Below are 25569 nucleotides of genomic sequence, written 5' to 3' on the forward strand. Positions count from 1 at the left end.
CTGTCCTTTGTTCTGGTGACTGATATGGTCCTTCTAACATGTGAGGGGGCTGTGTTTTTTCAATTACTTTTTTCATTATTCTTTATAGATTTTTTGGGGGATTTTAATTAAATAATAAATGAAAAACCGAATTGAAAAAAAAAAAAAACAGCTCCCTCACAAGGACGGGTGTTTTCGATGAATCTATCATGGTTAAAATGGGTTTGTATAGGAAGGGGGCGTGTGTCTGATAAAATGAATATCAAATATATAAATACCGAATCAAGCAACTTAAAAACTGACTGGGGTGCTCACAAAATCCCCAGTACACGTTAAAATGACCCCAAACATGTTTGAAAGTGAAATTTCCTTTAACATCTGGTAGTATTTTAGGAGACGTATTCATGTTTGCTTCAAATACAGAACAGTCAACAATGGCGATTATTTCCCTCCCCCCCTTTTTTTCTTTCTTTTAAAGGAGTAGTTCACCCAAAAAATGACTTATTCTCTATCAATTACACGCCCCATGAAGCATTGAATTCATGGAGATGTTTTTGTTTTTGTTGCATTCCTAGGCCAATAATTTGATGACCGGCGGTCTTTCCGGTAGGAGACTCAAAGGAGACTCTTTGAGTCTCCTACCGGATACATTAGCATCTTTCTGCCGGTAATCAAATTATTGACTTAAGAATGCAACAAAAACTGAAAAATCTCCATGAATTCAATGTTTCGTGGGGCATGTAATTGATAGAGAATAAGTCATTTTTTGGGTGAACTACTCCTTTAATAAAAAGGGACACAGACTTAAACTAATTTGCTAATGAGCGGAGGAGGACAGGGTGGTTTGAACTCCTCACCATATTGTTCCCCATCGTCTGCCCAGTAGGGACTCTGGTCGGGGTAGTCAGCAGGAACGCTCAGCTGCAGCGGAGGAACACTGGGAAGGTTCTTATCATCTGAGACACAGACAAGAGAACAAGAACAGTGTTAAAACAGACTGGAGACTAGTGTCGATTTTGACAGCAAATTTCGATTCAGTTTTAGTCAAAGTCTTTTGAATCAAATTCCATTTAGTTTTAGTCATATTTTAGTCATCTGAAATGTTTTACTGTTAAGTCTAGTTTTAGTTGACTAATTATCATAAGATTATAGTCGACTAAATCTACAATTGATTTAGTCGACTAAAATGTATTTTGGCGGGCCTTGATGGTGTTGTAATGGCTGATTATACACCTGGCTGCATGCTGAAAATAGCAGATCTACAAGCTCACAATGCGTCGCGCTGCGACACATTGTGAGCTTGTAGATCTGCTATTTTCAGAGCGCAACCAAGCATATAATGACTTGTCTTTTAGTTCAACTGGATCTCTTCTCCACAAGTCCCTCCCTAACATTTTAGTCTAGTTTGTATTTGTTGACGAAATTGTCAATATATTTAGTCTTAGTTTTAGTCATCGTAGCTTAGTTTTTATTTCGTTTTCGTCTGTGAAAAAAGGTAGTCGCCGAACATTTCTCGTCATAGTTTTAGTCTGCCCAGCAATGGGACGACATGGTGATATTTACTGCCACTACTGTCGGCGACCTGCGCTGCGTACCCAGTTTACAGACGAGGTGAACGGTGCCATTGTTGCTGCAGTACGAAGGATCCAGGTTGACCAGGAACCTGACGTCCAGGCGAGCCACCTCGCCCTGCAGGATGTTGGGGATGGTCTGACGCTCATCGTCGTCATGCTTCCTCTTTCGCCCAGCGATACTGGGACCCCTGAGCGCGCGAGAGAAAGAGAGAGGCGATCTTTATTAATTTATGGTGTGGAGTACACAATCTAACCCACAATGCTCTTACACAGAAATATAATAATCCAACAATAGTTCCAATGGAACCTTTTTAAATAATATATATTTTTTTTAAATGTAGGAAACCAATAAAGGGGGATATTCACTCGCGACCCATAAAAATTGGTCCACGACCCAAACATGGGTCCCGACCCACTGTTTGGGAACCACTGCCCTGGAAGCCACAAACAAAATGGACATGTACAGGTAGGTCTACATGTCTCTCACAAGAACAATGGAATAAGATAACCATGGGGGACCAAGTATGTGACATTTTGTGAACGCTGTCCAGTTGTTCTTACGTGATGGGAGGCCCGTGGATGGCCGTCATGGCTGGGGAGAAGGTTCTGTACAGGGAGTGGTTGAAGACTGGAGAGCGGATGTTGGCCATCACAGCATCCAGGAGAGGCTGACACAGGTACTGCTGCTTGGTGGGCACTGGGGGAGGAGGGGGGGTGGGCTGGAGAACACAAACACTGAGTTGGATTTGATTTGGCTAAAAGATAGACTAGTAAAATCACAATATAACTTAAACCCAGGATAACATTAAAGTGTAATGAAACACTCCTCCTACATGGAGCCATTTTAATTAGCTATATGAGTAATACAATGTTGACAAAGCAAAACGTATATATCAATTATCGTATGCCAGTATGATAATCGTGTAGAATAATGTCCTTTGTGTACTCCATGTAGTTTGTCAATTTCACCAAACACCGCAGTAACCATACACACAATAAAACAGACACATTAATCATCTTCAACTACTGCAATGGATCCAATCCAGTCGCGAATCTGCCACCAACCAGCTGTTTTTTTTATTCATTTGGTGAATATCAGATACAACTGAAGCAAACGTTATCTCACCACGGCCATGTCGTTCTTCAGTTTCTCCAGAGCTATCTCACACTTCTGGAGGGTCTTCAGAGGACATCTACAGGTTAGGGAGAAGATCATTAATACAGATCTGAGAGGATGCATTCATGTCATGACAACACAATTACAGCTGCTATGCAGCAGTGAGTCGGGGTGGTACATTTTGAGAATGAAGAAGAAAGACGAAAATTAAAGATATGAAAAAATAAATGAGGACACAAAGGTCAGCGGAACAGACCATAATCCTCCCATTCTATATTAAAATTGGCTTAAAGGAGTAGTTCCCCCCCCAAGAAAATCGTATTTTCTATCAATTACACACCCGATGAAGCATTGAATGCATGAAGATATTTTTGTTTTTAGCGCATTCCTAAGCCAATGATTTGGTGACCGTCGGTTTCTCCGGTAGGAGACTCAAATTGTCTAGATTGAGTGAATTACTCCTTTAAGCCCATTTTAATATAGGATAGGATGATTATGGTCTGTTCTGCTGACAGACCTTCATATGTTCCAATTTATTTCTTCATATTTTTCATTTTCTTCATCTTCCTTCTACCGGTCCTCCCTTAAAGGGAGGTGACATCACACTCACTCATGTCACCATGACTCAGCCATATCCATATAAGGAGTTCCCAATGCAGCTACGCCCAAATATGGAGTGTGCTGTCTAACCTTACCTCATGTGTCGTCATGGCATAAAAGGGACAGGGATTGACAGATGCAGAGATCTCCATAAATGGGCATATCAGTAGGATTGGCGGTGCGACGTAGGTGTGAGGGCTGCGTAGCGGCCTGCACTCTAAACGTGAGGGCCCAAACTTCTAGTATAGTAAAATTGGCCTAAAACTCAGCTCGAACATCGGCAAGGAGTCGAGGCAGTGCAGTGCCCATCACTGAGTTGTTCGGATATGCAGTTGTCCAGAACCGCCGATCCAACCGATACGTCCATATATGGATATCCAGTTGTCAACAATCGCGGATCCAACCAATATGCCCATATATGGGAATACTAATATACAGGGTATGGGCAATGGGCATATTACTAATGACATCAGGGATCTCCATTTATGGGTATAAAAAGGGACACAGACAGACGGGTACAAAGAGAAGTCCAACGCGCTTCAGCCAGTTGACGGAATAAGGGCTCGTTGGTGCTCAACAGGGATATCTTGACCATTAACAACACTGTCTGTCAGTTATGTAACATAAGTTTAATAATTTAAATAGGTTTAAAATAGGATTAAACCTGACTTAGGCCAAATGATTTACTTAGGCAAAAAAATAAGCCTATTTTAGCCAAAGTTTTCTTCTTTTTTTTTTGTACATTGTGTTATTTTTTTGGCTGTTTATTTTGTAATGATATTTGAACTGTGGTGCCACTATATAAGCCTATGAATTGAATACCAAGGCCCTCATTGGAAACAAGTCCGCAAGAACTTTTATGAACTGACCTGTTAGACAAAGTATTTTAAATGTAACTGTGCTGTTTTACATTTTTTGCCTAATAAAATATTCAATCAATCAAAAAGTCACAGTAGGGAGATAGGGCATTATACTAAAAGGGGAGGGAACAGCATGATCCTTTTCAATTAGGAGATTTTACCAGCAGTGGCCAGTGTCATGAGGAGCTGACTTGGGCAAAAATATACATTTCCTCAGAAAATGACGTAGGCCATTGGTTTAAGAAGGTTTAATACCTGGACACTGCAGGAGAGACTACCCAAATAAAGTACTGGAGCACTCGACTGGTCTGCACATATTTATTCTTTTGCAGGGGTGACAACGGTCTGACAAAGCCCCCCGACACCATGACTCAAGACATATCGGTCGGATTGGTGGCACAACGTAGGTGCAAACCTCTAGTTATTTAAAGCTTCTTTAAATAAAAAAATACATACATAAATCCTTGAAAATCATGCGTCTCTAATCCAGACTTCGAGATGGTCTTGAAGGTTCTAGGTCTTGGATATTCAGGGTAACGCTCAATGGATCTGATCTCGTGGCGTGACTGCAACCCTTTATATAATAATGCTTGAATGGATGCTCGTGACATCTCCCTGATGTCACGATGAGTCAGCTCTACCCATACATGGAGTTTCACATAAGCATGATGTCAGCACTAGAGACTCCACCCGCTCCATATATATGGAGCTTCGGATCAACCACACTCAAGTATGGAGTTGCTCATGATGTCAGGACAGCGGTGATGGAAACCATAGCTACTCAAACTTCATTTCCTGGTGATAAGTGATAAGACTTTTTACAGGGGCCAGTTACAAATTGCAGCCACCTGTAGGTGCTCTTTTAGAGTGGTTTTGAAGGAGGGTAAGGACTCTGAGTCACTTTTTTTATGACTGTTGGTAGGGCATTCTGCATTCTTGCTTATTGCACTTTAACCTACCTAAAATACATTAACCCATTAACTGCCAGAGGTATTTTCATATTTTTTTAGCCAGTGTGCCAGAGATTTTTAATTGAAAAAAAAAAGTACTCAGGAGCCGAGATACAGAATTTTTAAGTTTTAAGTTAACAAGGAAGTGGATAGGAGTCTAGATCTTCGAAAAATCATATCTCCTTGGTCTTTGGGTCAAATTGGAAAAGAAAATATATATATATATTTTTTTTTAGTTCGTGTAGATCTACGCGACTGGCACGTGGCGGCTTTAAATAGGTTCGCGTAGATCTACGTGATTGGCAGTGAATCAGTTAAAGATTGCAAATGTGGCTTGTCCTTAGTTGTTGCCTGTAATAACAGTCAACTGAAGAACTCACATTATATATATACCCAATAGTTTGCTTGTGGCAACAGTCAATTCAGAAATTCTATATTAAAATAAATGGAGGTATCAATAAACAAAAAAAAAATAGTGAAACTTTGCAGTAGCTGTTTACAGAACAGTTTACAGTAAAAAAAATTCATGCACAGTGGGCTCAATCTTCGATAATTAAAAAGATCTGTCTGGATTGTCTGAAGATGCTATGTTGCAAAAATACACCTTCTATCCAAGAGCTGTAACCTCTATTTACCACTGCCAAAAGTCTGATAAAAGATAAGGAAACGCCCTCTAGGTGTCAGTGTTGGCCCATTTCACCCATTAACACATTTACCGCCGGGCCCGTAGTTCTACGGGCCGTTAAATCCAACGGTTAAGCGCCAATCCCGTAGCCTACGGGCTGTGGTGCTTTTTCCTTTTTTCGAATTTTTTTTTTTTTTTAATTTTCTAGGGGGACCATTTTCAGTGTAACACCACCCGATCTCGACCGGAAGTGCGATCACGTTTTTTGTTTCCCGTCTGTCTCCATTCTAAGTCGTACCCAAAAACCCCTGTAAAAGCCCCTGTAAACATGTAGTTTTTCATCCTCGCATTTCCCATGTTAACTTAAACGGTCAGAACTCAAACATGGCGGCTCCGTTTGACACGTGGTCTTCACTGGTAGAAGCAGTGAGATCTCCGCGATGTTTACAAACAGTGCACAGCTCAATCTTAAGGATTTTAACAAGATCTGTGGCGACGTGAAAAAAACAAAAAACAACAATAAAACGTTGGCACTGGTGAGTACATTATGAGATTAACCTCTGGCGGTCAATGTGTTAAGACCTGAGGCGATTCTTTAAAAAAAATCTAAATCCTAACAGTTTTTTGAAAAAAATATAAAAAAAATATTTTTTCACAATTAAAAAAAATAGCAGATCTACAAGCTCGTAGCGCGGCACTCGGTGCCGCGCTATGAGCTTGTAGATCTGCTATTTTTGAATAGCCAAAGAAATCTAAAGTTACACAGATGCGTTCCAGGTATTAATGGGTTAATATTGCACATTGCAGCTTTGTACATACAGTATCACCACATAATGCCACCTATCCACCATCATTAGATTAGGTCACTTTAGACTTGTTGAACACCTTTCCTTTCTATTTATTTAGCATTTATTCTGATAGCTTTTATCCATTTTTATTTCTTGGACTTTTGTCACACCAGTTGCTGAGGAGTGGTTTTTGTGTGTTCTTCATTGTTCTCTGAGCACAATGACAATGAAGATCTAACAGGACACCCATGTAGACATCAGAGCATGTGAGCGGAGTGGGACGATTTTGAACGTAGCCGGGAGCAGGTTTTTAAAAACGTAGGAGCGAAAACTCCGCTCCGGTTCGGGGGGCCGCGCACCACATGCCTCGAGCATGCCCAGTCGCACGGACAGACAAAGAAATCCAGAAGTGCACAACGCACGTCCCTAATCAAGATTTCATTCACATTTCTCCGTAATACACACAAGTATGTTTATAAATACCTTTGTGTCAGTTATGTTATTTCACCAGCCAGTCAAAGGATACGATTTGAAACGCAAGTGACGGGGTTTTGGCTGAACGAACCACACTCGCTATGCGAGGCCCCCTCTCTCATTAACCCACAGGATTTAATATGGTCTGTCTTATTAAAAAAAGACAATTGTCTATATCTTTACACTGATGGGACCCATTTGTGCCAAAATAGAAAGTGTTTCTGACATGCAGCAAAATGCCTTTTTTTTTTTTGCTGCTGTGCGGACGGGCCTGAGCGGAGCGACCGTTGCGCAAATCAAGGTGAGCGACGGAGCGGGGAGGGGAGTCAACATGAGCGAATAGTGAGCGTGACAACAGCCCTCTGGAGCGTGGAGCGGCATTTCCCCCCCCCGCTCAGCTACGCTCACATGCTCTGGTTTTTATAGTCTTAAAATAACATACCACCCATTTCTAAGTTAAAGCTCAACATCTCCAGAAATGTGAGGTTATAAAAAGCTGAAAGATAGAATGGAATGACTTCAAATGCATGCTGTGTTTACCGTGTGTTAGGGTCTGTAAGGATGTTCAAAAGACTCTTCATCTTGCTCAGGTCTTTCTTCCTGTCTGTTAACACGCAAAAGACTTAAGTTAGTAAACTAGTTAGACATCTGTGAAAAACAGGGGAAATTTTAACCACAGATGTGTCAGACAGGAAAAGTTCCTAACACAATGAACACATAATACCTTTTCATGAGTCATAACATTAAGCCCTTCTGTGTTTTAGGAAAAAAACATGAACGCAGACCTAACACGGCAGGGATTCATGAGTTTTCTTTTGTGTGTGTGTGTGTGTGCGTGTGTGTAGAAAATGTAATTGGAGACATCATTTGATATCCTCCGTCTACACAGTTAATTTAACTCTGACAGTGTACCAAATGGAACCAAGGGTCCATTTTGTTCCTTTTGTACACTCCCAGTGTTAAACCAAGACTCAAGATTTTTTGTTGCAGTGTACCTTCATTCTTGTCTATCTTGTTGATCATCCTCCGCAGGGGTTCGATGTACTTGGACAGCTGTTTGAGTTTCTCCATGTACTGCTGGTCTTCCTGAGACGTGGGCCCAGCAGGACTCATCACTGAGCTGGGGTTACCTACACAACACAACCAAACACAAACACATCATGGGTTCCAATAATGTGCTGTAAGTTTAGTTCTACAAAATGCAAGTTAAGTTTTACATTGTGTAGAGCAGTGGTTCTCAAACCTTTTCATGCCACGGACCCCCAAATTGATAATACGGTATATTTGACCACGCAGACCCACCCCCTACGCAGTGATTTTAGTCTGGACTGGCCATGCCAGGCTATATAGTCATGTAGGACGAAGTGAACCAAGATGAGTCCACAGTCCACACAGCTTTCTGTTGTTTCCGTGAGACCCCAGTAACCAGGAAATAATAAGATGAGCACAGAGAAGGGACGGGAATAGTGGGTAAAGAAGGCAGCAGAAAGTAGACAGACAGTGATCAGACCTGGGGTGTTGAGAGGTCCTGGCGAGGGAACCCCGTAGTTCTGTGGCGTGCGGGCAGTGGCAGGACTCGGGCAGGGCTGGGGAGACGGGCTGGGCTGGAACCCTCCTGGGGAAGGCGTCGGGCCAGAACTGAGGGCAAAAAAAAACAAAACAGAAAATGGTTAAATACTAGGGATGGCTCAGAATAATCGAATGTTCTAATAATTGTTTTTTTGAGGATAAAAATCGATTATTGGGTGTAAATATTTATTCTCTTCAGCATTAGCATATGAATATGAATATGTGTTTTTAATAGCAGTAGTATAATCGACTTAGATTTTGGTCAGTCATGCACATCCCTATTAAATACAAGCATTACACACTGACCACTGGATATTGCACTTAACATGTGGGACTAATATTGCAAACTATTTACAAAAAGTATAAAGTAACTTATAAAAAAAAGATATTGAACAAGTAACTCTTAACTTTGTATTTCCAAATAAAAAGGTACAAACAAACAAGTGAATATTTATCGTTGAACATTTACTGAAAAAAAAGTCTAAAACCCAACTAGCAGGCCTGAGCCTGGAGGCCAGTTAGATTCATTCTGAAATCGTCCTATGTTGCCATCTTGGCCAAAGGAACAAGAGGATATTTGACGGGTTGTTTCAACACCAGCTCCTACCACACCCACTAACAACATTCCAACCAAACACAACTGGTACACCGCCCTTCTCTGGCCACATAAACGCCAAAAATCTGTTGCCACACCCCATGTGCTTTGTGCCCCACAGTAGGGCCCTAAGAGTCCAACAACCCTGCTTGCTGCCCCTAGAGTTATGTCTCTCTTCCAATACAAGTTAAAGTTCACAAGTTTAGTTGCTTCGCGCTGCGTTGTGAGCTTGTATATCTGCTAATTTCACTACTTCTTAAACTTGAAAAAACATTTTTTTATGGAAATTAGATTATTTTCATTTTATTTATGAAATACTTTTGAAAAATGTTGGAACTGTTTTTTTTTAACCCATCCTATTAGAAGCAGTAGCAGCCATTGAACAGCGCCCGGGGAGCAGTTAGGGGTTCAGTGACTTGCTCAAGGACAGGAGGAGGAGCAGGGATCAAACCGGGAGTTTTCAGATTCCCAGGCGACCGCTCGTGTTCATCACTTTAACTTTAGATTCACCAATAGTTACCATCATTGCTTCCTTGTGCCTTTTATGCCCATATATGGAGGTTGCTGATGTCATCAGTATATGCCACTGGCTGCTAAGAGTGGGGTCTACTGTGGTCCACTAAAACTACTGGCTCACGAGATCTTCGAGAAGAGCAACGAGGCTGGCGTGCCTTGTGATTTGGTGACGGGAGAGGAAAGGACATGTGTGGACCCCGAAGGCAGAACAGCTGATCATGTGGCGTGCACAATTGAGATGTGTAGTGTCACCACACCATACGAGGTGGCTGTAATCGATGAGATTCAGATGATCAGGGACTCCTCCAGAGGTTGGGCCTGGACGAGACCGCTGCTGGGTTTGTGTGCAGAGGAGATCCATGTGTGTGGGGAACCTGCTGCCATTAACTTCGTCAGAGATCTGATGTTCTCCACAGGGGAGGAGATGGAGGTTAATACCTACAAGCAGGTTCTCATCCATATTTAAAGAAGGAGAGGTAACAACAATGGACAGAGATGATCTGTCCTAAAGAAAATCCTCAGCCACACAGTGGACCCCATAGAGACTGCAGGTCTCCATCCTACTGCTGAACAAATAGGGTTGTTTGCTTATCATCTGCCTGATGCAACACTCTCCAACCTTATAGACATATTTGTCAGCCTCTCTCTCTCAGGTGGATGGTCTCTATTTTGTGTGTAACATTGACGATTTTAAGTTTCTGGCCGACATGATTCAGCATATCCCACTCCACCTGAGGTCACGCTATGCGTTTTGTACCGCGCCCATCAACAAGAAACAACCCTTTGTATGCACGTCTTTCCTGAAATTCGCCCGTCAGTTCAGTCGAGATGAGCCCTTGACATTTGACTGGGTCTGTCGACATATCAGCTGGCCTATGTCTCCGCCCCAAAACATCAAAGACCCAGTCCACCTAGAGGCTGTTCATGATGTACTGGACGTTTACCTCTGGTTGAGCTATCGTTTCATGGACATGTCACATTGAAAACCATGAGTTTTATGGGCCTTACGGGAATGACACTATCTCAGTAATTACAGGACCATATCAGCAACTGCTGTCAGTTTCTCTATTATCCCATTCGAATTTTGATGCTTTATTCTTTTTAATATTCAAATGAATACAATACTAATACATACATAATAAATATAAACATATAAAATAATTTACATGTCCCACGCCCATCTCATTGGCCACGTTCTACATTGTTCTACTTTTGTAGCTAATATGAGCGCTGATGTCAAGGCCAACCTGAAGACTCATGGTCATGGAATGCAACTGCAGAACATCAATACTCGCCTTAAACAGTAAATTAAAACGGTAGGGTAAGAGATTTTCTTTGGTTAAAAAGTGTTAAAAAGCTCTATATTCTGATTGTGCTCATGGCTATAGTGTTTGTTCAGTAACAGGAGTCTACATGTCTCTCCAGCTCTTTATTAAACAGAAAATGCATTTTCTGGTCGGGATACCAATTCTATCCATTCAGGATAGAGAACCATATCAACAACTGCTGTCAGTTTTCCTCTATTGTCCCATTCGAATTTTGATGCTTTATTCTTTTTAATATTCAAATTAATACAATACTATTACACACATAATAAATATAAATATATAAAATAATTTATAGTTATACAAAAATAAACACCCACTTACACAAATGCTATAATAACAAGCTAAACAAAATAGTGAAACCAACTATATTAGTTAAGGGTTTTGGCTTTAATATAGGTTCATTTTCAGTTTTTTTTGATAAGGAGTGTAATATTGGGCTACAACTTCTTCCTGCGATTCCGAGAAGGACGCACCTGGCCAGTGGCCATCGACGTTGGCCCTGCAGTTTGTCCTTTTACAACAGTACATTGATTAAACTGCACTGATTTATCAGTGTGTTTTGGATGTTGGAGAGTTTGTGTCGGAACCTCCAGGCACAGTCCACGTTGGGCACTGATTATTTTCATGACATGGCAGGTAATATAAACTCCTGCTGGTTTGCGTCGCTTTGTAAGCGGCTGTGCTTTACCGACTTTAAATTTCTCTCTTGTGCGGGTGTGTAGTTTTAGATGGATGTCACTGTAATATTATAGCAAGATCCATCCACCATTCCGTAGCCCTATCTACTGTACGTTTGATAACGAGAACGGGCTCTCTCCATCCACCGTCCCCAGGGCTGTTGATAGCCACAGGTCCACGTCATAGCCTCAGCGACAATGTATGCAATGTTACATATATTGAATTTCACTCAGTTGTCATAATTATGAAACTTAACTCTTTCAACTACAAGTGAAGTTTATGGGGGGAAAGGGAGGAGTCTTGCCTGCTGCGCTGAACCAACGTGGTCTGTCACAGTCTCAGCGTAAACAGACACACAGGATGCGAGTCATCATTAGATTCATTACTCAGTAGTCAGTACATTTATGGAGGAACAAATTAAAAAAAAGGTAATGGCAATTTCAACATTTGAAGATTATTACTTTCTTTCATAGTCAAATTACATTTGAATACCGAATTTCGTTCAGACAGCCCTAATATAAACTCTTACCTGAAGCAGAATAGTGGGGTTATCACTGAAGAGCAGTGATTCATTACTATTTTGAAAACCAAATTATTCCGTCCCCACCATTTGTAACTTCCCTGAGCATTTTGTAAAATATGCCACACAGAAGGCCTGTGAAGTTGACAATAATGTACCCACAAGCAACAGCCATTTTGGGAGGTGCAATGCTGAATCACTGTTACCCTATTGTCTTCAAGCCTTAGTACAGCGTTCTACTGTATAAGGATGTGCGGCAGTGGTATTTCTGTTACAATTGAGGGTCACATGCTTTCACAAGGATTAAATGCCGTTTCAGAAACAAAAACCACATAGAAAAGCATGTCATGAAAAACATGAGCGTTGACGTCAGAGGTCCGCCCGCCTGCCGGCCGGCCCTTAAGGCAATTTTAATATAGGATGCCATTTAATGGCCTGTTGGCTTCTTCCTTTTCTTGCACAATAACTTGTTTTCTTTCGATATGTATCCTTTCTATTCTATATTACAATGTGCTAATATACTACTAAACTAAACCGCACAAATAAAATGAACAAAAAATAAATGGGACCCTTCATTTACCTGGCTGAGTTGGGCTGGGACGTCGGGGGCTGAGGTGACGGCTGGGGCGGAGGGGGCATGGACTGAGGCGTCTGCACCTGCACAGGAGACGGCGACGACATCATCATCTGAGGCTGGACCTGTGAATGCGACGGAGAGCAAGAGAAAGGAGATCAGCCTACAGTATGTCACGCAGAGAGAGAGAGGGCAGAGGAGCCGTGCGCCTAGGCTAAACTGATCCTCTCGGATCAGTGTTCTGCGCTTTACTTTAATGTCCCACGCCCATCTCATGTCATTGGCCACGTTCTACATTGTTTCTACTTTTGTAGCTAATATGAGCGCTGATGTCAAGGCCAACCTGAAGACTCATGGTCATGGAATGCAACTGCAGAACATCAATACTCGCCTTAAACAGTAAATTAAAACGGTAGGGTAAGTGATTTTCTTTGGTTAAAAAGCTCTATATTCTGATTGTATTGCTATAGTGTTTGTTCAGTAACAGGAGTCTACATGTCTCTCCAGCTCTTTATTAAACAGAAAATGCATTTTCAGGTCGGGATACCAATTCTATCCAATCAGGATAGAGAACTCAGACAGGATAATGATTAAACAAGTGAAATTGGAAGTGATGACACAAAGAAATGAGCGGACAAAATTGGAACTGGAATAGTATAAAAATGATGCTGATAAATGGGTACACTCTCCTGGTTGGATGCCTTTTTACCACCTACCTGAAATCGTATGTTCTGTTTATTAACACATTCCATGCCAGAGGTTAATATCATAATGTACTCACCAGTGCCAGCGTTTTATTGTTGTTTTTGTGTTTTTTTGATGTCGCCACAGACCTCGCTAAATAAGTTAAAAGTGCGCGTTCATTTGGTTCTAAACACACAGGGGATCTGTGTGAAACGGCCAGCGAAAACCCTTTACAAATCCGAGCCGCCATCTTGAAGATACAGCGGTGAACGCTAAACAGTGATCAGCGAGGAGAAAAACAACGAGAAAATCGAGTTTTAGACAGGATCCCAGACAGGAAGCGGATACGATCGAAAAAAACGGAACCCGAATAAATTTTTGATCCACTTCCGTTTCCGGTAGCACCACCGGAAACGGAAGTGGATCAAAAATTTCAGAAAGTGCACTTTTTGTTCATTTAGAAAAGAAAAAAAAACACCGGTTCGCGTAGATCTACGCGATTGGCACGTGGCAGCTTTAAATAGGTTCGCAGAATATAGTGCTTTCACAAAACAAATAGTTTTAACCAAAGAATATCACTTACCCTACCTTTAGCTCTTTAACTCGGCAGGCTGCGACAAAGAAAGGCACCTTGTGGGTGAAATGTTTTTCCTCTGGGCGACGGCCACAGATACCGTTTGTGTTTACACACGGTCCGACGATAAGATCATAATGGATCTACATTTTCTGTGACCAGTTGAAAAGGTTAAAAAACACGAAAACGCTGGCAGTGGGTGAGTTTATTTATGCATTTACTCTGGCACGTCACGTTGACACGCCAACCCACCATTGGATTTGATTACAAATTCATCAGCCACCGTCGCCATTTTACCAGTCAAATACTTTTTGGAACAGCATATAGACTCATGGTGATGACTGTCAGTGGTTCTTGGATATGGCCACTTGTGTCCACAACTTACGGCATTTTGACTGGTAATGTTGATTTCATATGAGGTAGTACAGTGACTGAACAGGTGTGTCAAAAAAATGACTAAAAGACTACTTTGAATCTGTCTGTTCTCTCCGTTACAGTCAAACATGAGAGATATGAGAGAGAGAAATGTCTGGGTTTTAGTTTGAAGTTTAGATGTAAGGAGGGTTAGGAAGTGTATGGACAAATGGAGGGAGAACGGGAAGTAGAGAGCTTAACACACAGAAGCACAACATGAGGACACTGGAGGGGTTAGAACAGCGTTTCCCAAACACAAGAAAATATACTCCCCCCCCCCTGCCGTTTCTTAGTTGTTTTTGATCATTATTATATGAAAATACTTCAGAATACGTCAGAGAAAATAAATATTTCAATTCAAAATAATTTCATAAATAATCAAATAAAAACAGGCAGCACCCTGGCATCGAATAATCAGGTCAGGGTCAATAGTGCGTCCGAGGCTGGGGGTGGGGATGGGGTTAAAATACCTGTTGCATCTGCTGTCCTCCGAGCCCAGCAGGGTTGGGGGGGTTTGGGGCGCGAGGCAACCGAGGTGGAATTTGCATCCCAGGACGTAGCAGCATCTTTGGAAAGAGACGACAAAGAGGGGACACAACAAAGACAATGTCACAAAATAAAGAAGAACGTTTTTTTTTTAAAAGACCAAAATGCAAGTGCAATAGAGTACAGAAGTCCTGACGTCACTCGTTCATCCACTGGTTCGTCAAGTAATTTCTCTATGGAGAATAACATTGGGTCATCTTAGAATCGTCTCAAACTTGTGCTCCAAAAATAAACAAACTGTCTCAGCGATATTGTCAGGGAGGTGGCTCTGTATCGTTTATGATAGTCAGTCACTTATATTTGATACATTCCGTTTCTGGCGAGAATTTTACTAATTCGGCGGAAGTAACATTATCGTTTTTTTCACCATCAGTTGATGCTTCATATCCAATAGAGTCAAATCGCCGGGATCATTTGTTTATTTTTGGAACACAGTTCTTATTTCACACAATATTAAAGACGTCTATGGGAATTCAGATTGGGGGTGGAAAACCGCGAACCAGGTAGGATGGGACTTCGGTGCTCTATTAGCGGACATGAGGCGTGCACGCACTGCAGCACGCGCAGACGCACACACAGGAGCAACGGAAGAGACAGGCATATGTGCATTGGCAAGCATGTGAATTCACATGCACATCCTTAGCTCAAAACAACACATACCTCTCGCACACACACACACACACACACACACGGGCAGAAACCTCCCATCTCCATATTCTAACTTTTGTGTGTTTTTTTTCGTAAATTATCGCCCTACTTGATCATACATACTACAGCGTCACACAAAAAAAACATCAAAAGTAGCAGGTCCGAAAGCTTGAGACGCGGCGAGAAGCGACGCGCTTTGAGCTTGTAGATCTGCTACTTTTGCATTTGAACTCTGAAAAGTAACAGTTTTGGACAGAGACGATATGACAGATGATGCTTGCCGAGTGTTTCCTGCTCCAACCATGCATGTGGTCGACATTTGGTTTGATTCTAGCTAAACGCACATCTTTCCTCTCTCTACCCACAGCTTCCTGTCTCTTTACACTCTCGTCTGGAAAAATAAAGCCACACTTGTCAACAAGAATCTTTTCAAATCAGAATGGCTGTTACAAAGATGTCCAATCTGTTTTGCTTTTTTTAACCCTGTGTCTGATCTTTAGAAAATGGGAGCTAGAATGAAATTTGCCCTTTTCGAGTCTTTTTGAGTATTTCAGCAGCATGAAGTGGCTGCGGTACAACATGCTACATTTAAATTACACACCACCATCTGCTGGATGAAAAATTGTGACATCACAATTCTTACGTGAATAAAAATGTTCCCCGGCCCCACACCTATTAATGATTTGACTATTTCATAACAACAGACAATGTGTCCTTGTTTATATTCATGATGATTTATTTAAGCAAGAAGCACTGCTATAAATTGACATGAACTTTGTCCACGTTAACAGTAGGCCTAATGGTAAAATATCTATTAAATTAAAGTGTTGATGATCAAAAGCTATTTTCTCACTAACTATTAAACTATGTTTATTCATGTTCTAATTATACTGTTCAGTGATGCATTAATTGAGCTATTTCAAAACAGCAGACAGAACTAATATGGACTATGAACTTGTGGACAGTAATGTTAATATATTTAATAAATGATAGTGTTGCTCAATTAAGGAATATTACACAAGAGGGTGTGCGTTATCGTGATTATTGACAGTGATGCGGTCAGGAACGAGGCGGAGCCGAGTTCATCAAGCATCACTAAAGTGCCAATAATCACGGTCAAGCCACACTTGGGTGTAATATTGCGATTATACATGATTCAGTTACCATCAAAATAAAACATTTTATTCCATCAAAATAAAACATTTTATTGTGGGGCATTTTGCAAATACCTTTTCTGCAAGTGTTTTCTCTCTGTTATCCTGGAAATACAAGGGGCCTGAGTCTTAGTTTACTCAGCCTGTCCAGACCGAACATTTAGATGGCTTCCTGTGCACTAGACAACTTTTCCCAAACTGAACAAACTGAAACAAAACTTAACCGTTAGCTCAATCTCACTGTAATTAAGATAATAGATAGAATATCACATTTTTTAAATGATAGATTTAGCTACTACGTCTGCAAACTTCACATGCAAACTGCTAGCCTAGTCACTTATGTCTGCGATACTCCGGCTGATAAGCAACGCTGATTTTTATATTTTGATATGGTGTGCTGTCATGCTCGTTTGAGCACAGGTAGAGAGCCTATTTCAACCAATCAGATTGCTTGGTCAGAACTACCTGTTGTATAATTTCTGTTTTCTCATTGTCTTTGTGAATGAATAAGGCTATGGGGCATGTTTTTTGTGATGCACATGAAGGCGTTTACTTGGTATGAAATGTGCTAAACACATAGGAGTTGACTTGACTTACCTGCCCAGGTACGGCGCCTGCCAGCTGGGCCTGAGCTGCAGCCTGTTGGGCCTGCTGTGCAGCCTGCTGTTGCTGCAAGGCTGCTCTGGCCTACACACACACACACACACACACACACACACACACACACACACACACACACACACGTATAAGCACACAAATAAGCACACACATGCATAAATAGGCACACAACAACAAGATATGTGCACATACACACAAACACAGAGGCAAACACAAATAAATACACATCTACATATTTCAATCGGGTGTCCCTATTTTGAGCATGCCATTATAGGTGTAGGGACGCTTTTTGTTGTGGTTTCGGTTCATCGGATACCTCCCCACTATGTCACCTGCACGTTCTACTCCCACAGTGATACATTACAAGCTCTAAACCACATTGAGTAAAATGCTCAACACCACTACTCCCAGACATGGCAGCAAACAGCAAAGGAATTCTTTATTCTTCCGTTTTTCCCAGCCAAAGGTTGCACTTTCAATCAAGTCCCTACAGTTTTATGAATGCTGCAGCAGCAGCACCCCTCCACATACCTGCAGAGCCTGGATTTTGAGCTGCTGTTGCTGCTGTTGTTGACTGAGTGAGCTGATGTTAACGTTGGGCATCTGGCCAGGCAGAGACTGGGGCACCATGCCGGGCTGCTGCTGCTGCTGCTGGGCGTGTGGGGGCAGCTGGCCCTGCTGGGACTGAGACTGGACCTGGACCTGCTGCTGCTGCTGTTGTTGTACCATGTGCTGAATGGACTGGGCTTGTGCCTGTGCCTGGGCTTGAGCCTGGGCTTGAGCCTGGGCCTGATGAGCCTGAGCTTGAGCTTGAGCTTGAGCCTGAGCTTGAGCATGCTGCTGTTGTTGTAGCTGTAGCTGTACAATCTGCTGCTGTGTCTGCAGTCTGGATGGATGCATCTGGAGGGGGAGAGAGAGAGACATGAAGATGCTGGCTGACAAAGGTTCATGACACTTATTCAGAGCTTCCACTTGAAGTCACTCTGGATAAGAGCATCTGCTAAACGTCTTAAACTAGGAAATTATGTGGATTCGCAGGATCCAAGGTGGATCTCGGACTTGGGTCCTAAGTCATTCTTGGACTTCTAGTGACCAGGGGGGCCCAGGTGGTGCCTAAACCCTAACATTTAACTTTAAAAAAAATCACACCCAGTGTGAAGTGGGCGGTGTGGTCACAGTGGTCATCAGAGTGATGGAAGAAGTGATGGAAGAAAAGTAATATTGTGGACCAACCAGTACACCCCTAACTTAAAAAAAAACCATAAATGTGTTTTTTTTAAAGTTTTTGTGATGCACATGAAGGCGTTTACTTGGTATGAAATGTGCTAAACACATAGGAGTCGACTTGACTTACCTGCCCAGGTACGGCGCCTGCCAGCTGGGCCTGAGCTGCAGCCTGTTGGGCCTGTTGTGCAGCCTGCTGTTGCTGCACCATAAAAAAAACCATAAATGTGTTTTTTTTAAAGTGCATAGTCCTATTTATAGGGCTATGCACATGTGTCATGTTTCACTAGCCAATCACAGTCCTGAATAGACTGTGATTGGCCAATCACGGTGCAGGGTTAGGGGGGGTACAATGGTGGCCAATCACAGCGCAGGGTTGGGGGGGTGCAATGGGACCCCCTGTCCAAACCTCACATATAGGGGCGGTTTCACCGCCCAAAAACTATGCCTAAATCTAACCGTAACCCTAACCTCACAAACACTATGCCTAACCCAAACCTCACAGAAACTATGCCTAAACCTAACCTCAAAACCACATCCACCTGGGCAAAACACCGGGAAAAGAGAGAGTCCGATGTGACCAGCCTGTAAAAAGGTTGGTGCTGATCAGTCCCAGCCAGATGTCATGAAAGGGAATAATGAAGGCAATTGCACACAGCCGGTCGATGGCTTAGTGCAGTGGTTCTCAACGTTTTCAGGCCGCGACCCCTCAAAATAACCATATTTGAACTGGGGACCCCCCCGGGACCCCCCCCCCCATTTAGTTTGACTCCGTTCCACAGAGAAATATTGTTACAATAGCAGATCTGCCAGCTCAGTGTTGCGAGGCGTTGTGAGCTTGTAGATAGTCTATTTTCACAATTGTGGCCTCTTTCTTACACTATTTGGCCAATGTTTTATAGTACAGTTTGTTGATTACTTTTGATGCAGTAATGGTCTTTTTCTTTTCTTTATTTCTTAAGGTCTTAAAAAGGTATCTTACAAATCCTTAAATTGTCACTTCACTGTCAGCTGGGGACGCCCCCAAAATCATGTGGTGTCCCGACACACAGGTTGAGAACCACTGGCTTAGCGGGCAAACAAGACCATAAGACTGTTTGAGATCCACTAATGTGGAGAAATGTGCAACATCACTTATAGTGTACCACTTTAAGTTTTTGTGAGTCTTTACGTAGTGTGTGTCCTTTGTCCATAACATTAAACATTTCCAAGGAGCAAGGATGTTGCAAGATTTGAGTTGTTCCAATACCAGTTCTCGGAAAAGCTGCCAATACTGCTTAAAATGCTGGTATCAGTATCGGCGAGTTGCCAGTCTATGTCCATACCGTGACAGTTAGGACTCAAAAGGTAGCATTTCTTTGAGATAAAACCGAAGTAAATGTATTCGATATTTACTGGACATTTACTGTAATGTCTATATTTCCTACTCTTACTCAATTTACCATGGTTACTAAACAGAGAAGATATCATTTTAGAGTTAGGAAGTTTCTGTAATACCCTCCCTGGTTCGAAAAACCTCTGGTTCTTCTCTAACACCTTCTTCTCTAACACCCGCCTCTATAATATAATTATGTTCTAATACCTGGTTCTGTTGCTGCTGGTTCTGGGCCTGCTGTTGGTTCTGATGCTGGAGCTGTTGGTTCTGGTGGTGTTGTTGTTGTTGTTGTTGTTGCTGTTGTTGTTGTTGCTGCTGCTGCTGTTGTTGCTGCTGCTGTTGAAGCTGCTGTAGTTTGAGCTGCTGCTGAACCTGGAACTGTTGCTGGATGGCAGCGTTCTGTTGCTGCTGCTGCAGAGCATTTTGTTGCTGCTGCTGCTGCTGTTGTTGGGCCTGTTGGAACTGCTGGAATTGGATGGACTGTTGCTGCTGCTGCTGCTGCTGTTGCTGCTGCTGTTGCTGCTGCTGGGCCTGGACCATCTGCTGCATCTGCAGCTGACTAGGACCTCCTACTGGTGGACGGATGTGAAGGGAGGAGAGAGAAAGAGAAATAGAGAGAGACACATCCTACAGCTGAGAGGTTGAGCAGCTAAGCAGAGTGGTCTGGACTGGGTATTAAAACATAAACAAACAGCCGGAACTGAAGCACTTTTTGTAGCACTTTTAGTTTTATCTTATTTTCTTTGACGTTGTTCAAAGCTATAACAAATCTTGGCGAGAGGTTATTATGCAAGGTCGAACACAGCCAGCATCCACTGTCACCAGGGTCTGGAAAGAAGTAGTGCATTTGTCCAGCAAAACAATCAAACAGACCGACAAATACAGAGACAGACAGACAGACAGACTAACACCACACATCGGAGGAAACACACTCACTGGCTTGCGGGTTTCCAGCGACCCCTGCCATGGCATGCTGGCCTATCTGCATGGGCCCCATGCCGCCCATCGGGGCACCGGTGGGGCGAGGCCCCATGCCGATGCCGCCGGGGGCCCCTCCTACCCCTGTCAGGTTAGTCAGGGCATTCATGGCATCTAGCAAGAAGGGCAGACAACAGATGACAGTACAGAGCTCATGAATGAACATGCACTGCTGAGAGATCAATCGTCAACGCTACGAGTTCAGGTCTCTAGTAGAAGACAGAACGCAGCAAATGAAATACAATTTAAAAAAACCAATAAGTAGATTAATGCATGTCCACTTACCTGGGCCCCCTTGTGCCTTCTTGTCTGTGAAACGGAATACAGTTTGTTATGATTCAGTTCACCATTAAGCACATCCTGGAAAAACACTCTACATCTGCGTGACAAAACAAAACAGGAAACGGTCTGAAAAAGGTCCATACGCACAATCTGATTCATCCCACAATTCAGCAGCCAATTTGACCAGTACTTCACCAACCAAGTAGATTTTGTGAACAGGCGGGATCACATTAATTGTGAGGTTTACGTTGGTCTTAGATTGGACCTTTTCTTACCCGAAATTGCATGTCCAACTTAACCCATTCAGACCGGGGACGCATCTGTGTCATTTTAAGATTTCTTTGGGCTATTCAAAAATAGCAGATCTACAAGCTCGTAGCGCGGCAGCTTGTAGATCTGCTATTTTTTTTTATTGTGATTTTTTTTGCAAATCTTTGAATATATATATATATTTTTTTTTTAAAGCATTTTAAACATTTTAACTCAAATATTTGCTTCTGGGGGATTCTACAAATGTCTTCTAAATCCTAACAGTTTTTTTAATTTTTATTATGTTATATGCTATAATATCAGTGGTTCTCAAACTTTTTTTCATGTCAAGGACCACCCAAAAATGTTGTTCCAGGGACCCCCCCCCCAGAAGTAAAGATTTTAGTTAAAAATGTTCACTTCAAAAGTATATGTACACACTCAAAGATTTGCGCAAATCTAAAAAAAGAAAATAGCAGATCGACAAGCTCATAGCGTGGCACTCGGTGCCGCGCTATGAGCTTGTATATCTGCTATTTTCGAATAGCCAAAGTATAAAAGAAATGGTTTAAAGTGGTTACACACAGATGCGTTCCCGGCTTTAATGGGTTTAAAAGGATTCTCTGACCTACTGTATGCTGTACATGGCCGTCTCTCTCTTTCTCCTACTCTGTATCTTTTAGTCTGTCTTATGGTGGCTGTCTCTTGTCTCGTCTCCATGCTCTAATCTTTTACTATGTCTCTTCCGCTTCATGTCTTTCAACTTAGCAATGTTGTACAAAAAAATAAAGAAAATCCAACACAGGACTTTTTTTTTTTTTTTTTGCACAGCATTTTCAACATCCTCCACAATTATACTTGAAATAGCTTGGTTGCATTTCTGACAGACAGAAGCTTTATCAATTTAAAAGGGATAGTTCAACCCCAAAATGACTTTGTTTCTATTGATTAGTCACCCCATGGACACTTGAATTCATGGATATTTTTTAGTGCCATTCCTAAGCCAATAATTTGATGCCCGGCAGCGGTTCCGGTTAGGAGACACAAATAGTCTCTTTTGTGTCTCCTACCGGTCCGCTGGTCATCAAATGATTGGCTTAGGTGTGCGACAAAAACAAACAAAAAAAACAATCCATGAATTCAAGTCTCCATGGGGTGACTAATCGATAGAAAGACCCAAATCGTTTTTTTGGGAGGGGTGAACTATCCGTTTAACCAGATGACCACATTTTGAATTAGCCAATTAATATTCAGCTATAAAGTAGGCGGTTTTGAGAAGCCCCTTTGTTTCCTCCTGCAACGCTGCAACTGTGCAGCTTTAGCCATCACATTCTTTACTCAATCTGCCTCATGCTGCACTCTGTAGTGAGAGAGTGCACAGATGGCAGTCTGTCTGATACAGAGCTTCCAGTCAGTCCTCCTGCATTCACTGTTGGCCAATTATATCATTAATAACGTCACTGTAAATGTGTGCGAGAATACCCAACATTATAAGTGCTACATTTGTGAGAATCATTTAAATGTGTGATAATAACTTAACCCTTTAAGACCTGGAACGCATCTATGTCACTTTTTCATTTGAGCTAAAAAAAAACATTATTTTACACTTTGGCTATTCAAAAATAGCAGATCTACAAGCTCATAGCGCGGCACCGAGTGTACAATATATATTGTTTAAAGCAAAAAAAAAAAAACTATTCTTTGCTTCTGGGGGGGGTCCCTGGAACAACATATTTTGAGATGGGGGGTCAGCGGCCAAATACATATCATTTTGGGGGTCCTTGACATGAAAAAGATTGAGAACCACTGATCTAGAAACATACGTTTTTTCAGAATACTGTTGGGATTCAGAAGACATTTTGCAGAATCGGAACCTCAGGCCTCAATGGGTTAAGCCTGGTGGGAGGGTTTCTTACCTCACCTATACACAACCATTATGTATTTACAACATGTTGTAATGTTTGCAAATTAAATCAAATCTAACTTGCACAATGTGCAAAGCAACATCCATAAACCAATTTAGTCTGGAATCACAGAAACACAATCATAGAAGATCTACACACTGCAGCTCCCTTGATTGCAAATGTATTGAATGTTGCCAACAGTGTGTGTGGATCATCTTTGTATCTTCTACAACTAAAAATAGAATAAAATAAAGAACAATCCTTTACAAAAGAGAACAAAGAGAGATAAGCAGGACAGGTTGTTTTGACTCACGAATGTCTCTGAAGTGGATGATCAATCTTGCCACCAGGGACAAATATTCTTCCTGAAAGGAGAGAGAGAGAGAGTGATTACACCAGCAAACGCACACAAAACAATGTGTCACATTATATCACATTATTACATCAGTGGTTCTCAAAGTGCTTCCCCCCCAGGGGTCCTTGAGGGGGGGCTCCCCAGCAAAAATTGTTAATACACCATCACAATCATTTTTACCCCATAATCCATATTTTTGTTGGCTATTTGAAAATAGCAAATCTACTATCTCACAGCGCGTGATTATTATTATTATTTTTTAAACACAAATCTCCTCTTCTCTTGAGAACCACTGACCTACAGTATATCATACTGCGTTAGTACTGCTGGGGTACAAACGTTTAGCCCACAGGTCCATTTTGACAAAGTCTCAGGTCTATCCAATCAAATACATTAGGAGTAAATATCAAATCTTCTTTTTTTCTTTTAACTCATTCCCTGCCTAGAACGACTAAAACGACTTCTGTCCCATAAGCCATACCTGCCTAGAACCACTAAAACGACTTTTAATTTTTTCCAAAAAAAAAATATATATATTTTTTAATTTGACCCAAAGACCAAGGAGATATGATTTTTCGAAGATCTAGACTCCCATCCACTTCCTTGTTAACTTAAAACTTAAACATGTTGTATCTCGGCTCCTGAGTACTTTTTTTTTTTCAATGAAAAATCTCTGGCAGTGGGCAAACGTTAAAAAAAAAAGTTCTGGCAGTGAATGAGTTAAGATCATACATTTTATTTGTTTTCTGTGCGTGTCATTATTGTATTGTGGCTAAATAAAACTGTGGGCATGTCAGGAGAATTTCAGCAGAATTAGTTTCTATGATTAATGTTGAAGTGTCAAAGTAATGCATAGTGAGATGAATTGGAGATAGAATAGGTGTGCAATACAAGTAAGGATGTGGCTAGCTAGCTAGCTTAACCACATGAACCCTGCCGTCCCAATTTCGGGCATGTCATTAAAAGCAAAAATGTAAGGATTTCAATATTTTTCAAAAATAGCGGCCAATCTACCAGCTTGTGACACATTGTGAGCTTGTAGATGCAGCCATTTTCGCAGCATTGGCAGCAAAAAGGGAATCAACAGAAGTATCGAGTTGCCCTCAAGACATTTTCCTGCGTCACTGTGTGATGCGTAGTAAGCTTGAATAGAGTTCAAGCGTTTGAATTAACTATAATTAGTCATTGTCACACTCCCCAAGATATCTAGCAGTGTGGAGAGACTTTTCTACAACAGAATTTGAATTATAAACATCTCTATTAGTATTCACTGATGAAAAGCACTTGACTTTACTGTCACTGGAAACTATGGCTGCGATAATCAAACATTTTGGTCACATTTTTCACCACATTTTGCCAGCTAACTAGCACTCGTCTCCTCACCAAGTACACAAGGATTAATAACCACAACGTACATCCCCATCCATCAGGCTGACAGGAACAAAACAATAAAATAAAAACCGAGACAAATACTGTACATAGTATGTGACCAAATATATGACACCGAGAAGCAGAATGTGCAACAACGGTATTAGAAAAACATTCTATTCTATTTTTCCACCAACAATTTTATCATCATCATCAATATCAATATTTGTGATTAATTATTTTAATTGCAATATTCACTTAAATAAACTCAATTATCATTTTAGTTATAATCGCGTAGCCCTATTGGAAACTGGCAGATGCATTACGATGAAATCATTTCAATATTCAACTCAAAGCCAGACCCGGGCCACATCCGCCACAAGCCATCTTACATGCTATACTGTCTGGCAATGTTATTAGGCTATTAATGTGGTCACTAAAGGTGATAT

General features: G+C 41.6%; 1 protein-coding gene and 1 pseudogene across 5 annotated transcripts in view; one reads left to right on the top strand and one right to left on the bottom strand.

Moving 5' to 3' along the window:
• med15 (mediator complex subunit 15) overlaps window positions 1-25569 on the bottom strand; it is a 29177-nt gene that overhangs the window by 1357 nt on the left and 2251 nt on the right. The window contains exons 3-18 of one of the 4 annotated variants that reach the window (XM_080446755.1): window positions 23711-23762; window positions 21248-21271; window positions 20921-21076; window positions 20192-20553; window positions 18740-18811; window positions 17917-18285; window positions 17365-17454; window positions 14890-14985; window positions 12754-12872; window positions 8478-8605; window positions 7963-8097; window positions 7508-7571; window positions 2680-2746; window positions 2115-2272; window positions 1575-1741; window positions 837-935 (exon numbers count right to left, since the gene is read on the bottom strand). In XM_080446755.1, the coding sequence (XP_080302881.1) occupies window positions 837-935; window positions 1575-1741; window positions 2115-2272; window positions 2680-2746; window positions 7508-7571; window positions 7963-8097; window positions 8478-8605; window positions 12754-12872; window positions 14890-14985; window positions 17365-17454; window positions 17917-18285; window positions 18740-18811; window positions 20192-20553; window positions 20921-21076; window positions 21248-21271; window positions 23711-23762 (2158 nt within the window). Of the gene's footprint in view, window positions 1-836; window positions 936-1574; window positions 1742-2114; window positions 2273-2679; window positions 2747-7507; window positions 7572-7962; window positions 8098-8477; window positions 8606-12753; window positions 12873-14889; window positions 14986-17364; window positions 17455-17916; window positions 18286-18739; window positions 18812-20191; window positions 20557-20920; window positions 21077-21247; window positions 21272-23710; window positions 23763-25569 lie in introns of all 4 variants that reach the window. The other 3 variants (XM_080446756.1, XM_080446754.1, XM_080446757.1) reach the window with 3 other exon arrangements.
• On the top strand, window positions 8929-10630 carry LOC308098587 (ATP-dependent RNA helicase SUPV3L1, mitochondrial-like; annotated as a pseudogene). Its single transcript has 2 exons — window positions 8929-10052; window positions 10096-10630. The product of its transcript is annotated as an ATP-dependent RNA helicase SUPV3L1, mitochondrial-like (transcript).

The sequence above is a fragment of the Gymnoscopelus braueri genome, assembly GCF_963280865.1.
Source record: "Gymnoscopelus braueri genome assembly, chromosome: 13".
NCBI lineage: Eukaryota > Metazoa > Chordata > Actinopteri > Myctophiformes > Myctophidae > Gymnoscopelus > Gymnoscopelus braueri.